Genomic DNA, 340 nt, shown 5'->3' on the forward strand with positions numbered 1-340 from the left:
AATCCATTATCAAAATAGTTGCCAGTTCATTTTCTTTCAATTGAATTCTCAACAGAAATCAACTAATCCCTGCTGCTCTCGAATAGAGAACATCAATGTCTTGTGAGGACAAGTGCTGAGGCATGCTGACCAATAAGTCACTTCAAATCAAATAACTGATCATTAATTCAAGTCGTCATCAGGGCCAAAAAAAGTTTTAATAAGTCTTTACCCTCTGGAACTCCTCCATGCTAGCCAGTCTCTCCTTCCAGTTGGCGGAGTCCAGCTGCTGTAGACAGGAGGCAGGAAGTACACCTGCTGCCAGATCCTCACACACCTCAACCTGACATCACACACACAC

General features: G+C 43.2%; 1 protein-coding gene across 1 annotated transcript in view; it reads right to left on the bottom strand.

Moving 5' to 3' along the window:
• ckap5 (cytoskeleton associated protein 5) overlaps positions 1–340 on the bottom strand; it is a gene marked incomplete at both ends in the record, with an annotated part of 27,871 nt that overhangs the window by 17,025 nt on the left and 10,506 nt on the right. The window contains 1 exon segment of the mRNA XM_035665101.1: positions 212–322. Within this exon segment, the coding sequence (XP_035520994.1) occupies positions 212–322 (111 nt within the window).

This window comes from Morone saxatilis, unplaced genomic scaffold (assembly GCF_004916995.1).
Source record: "Morone saxatilis isolate NCDOM2014 unplaced genomic scaffold, NCSU_SB_2.0 Contig2, whole genome shotgun sequence".
Taxonomy (NCBI): Eukaryota; Metazoa; Chordata; class Actinopteri; family Moronidae; genus Morone; species Morone saxatilis.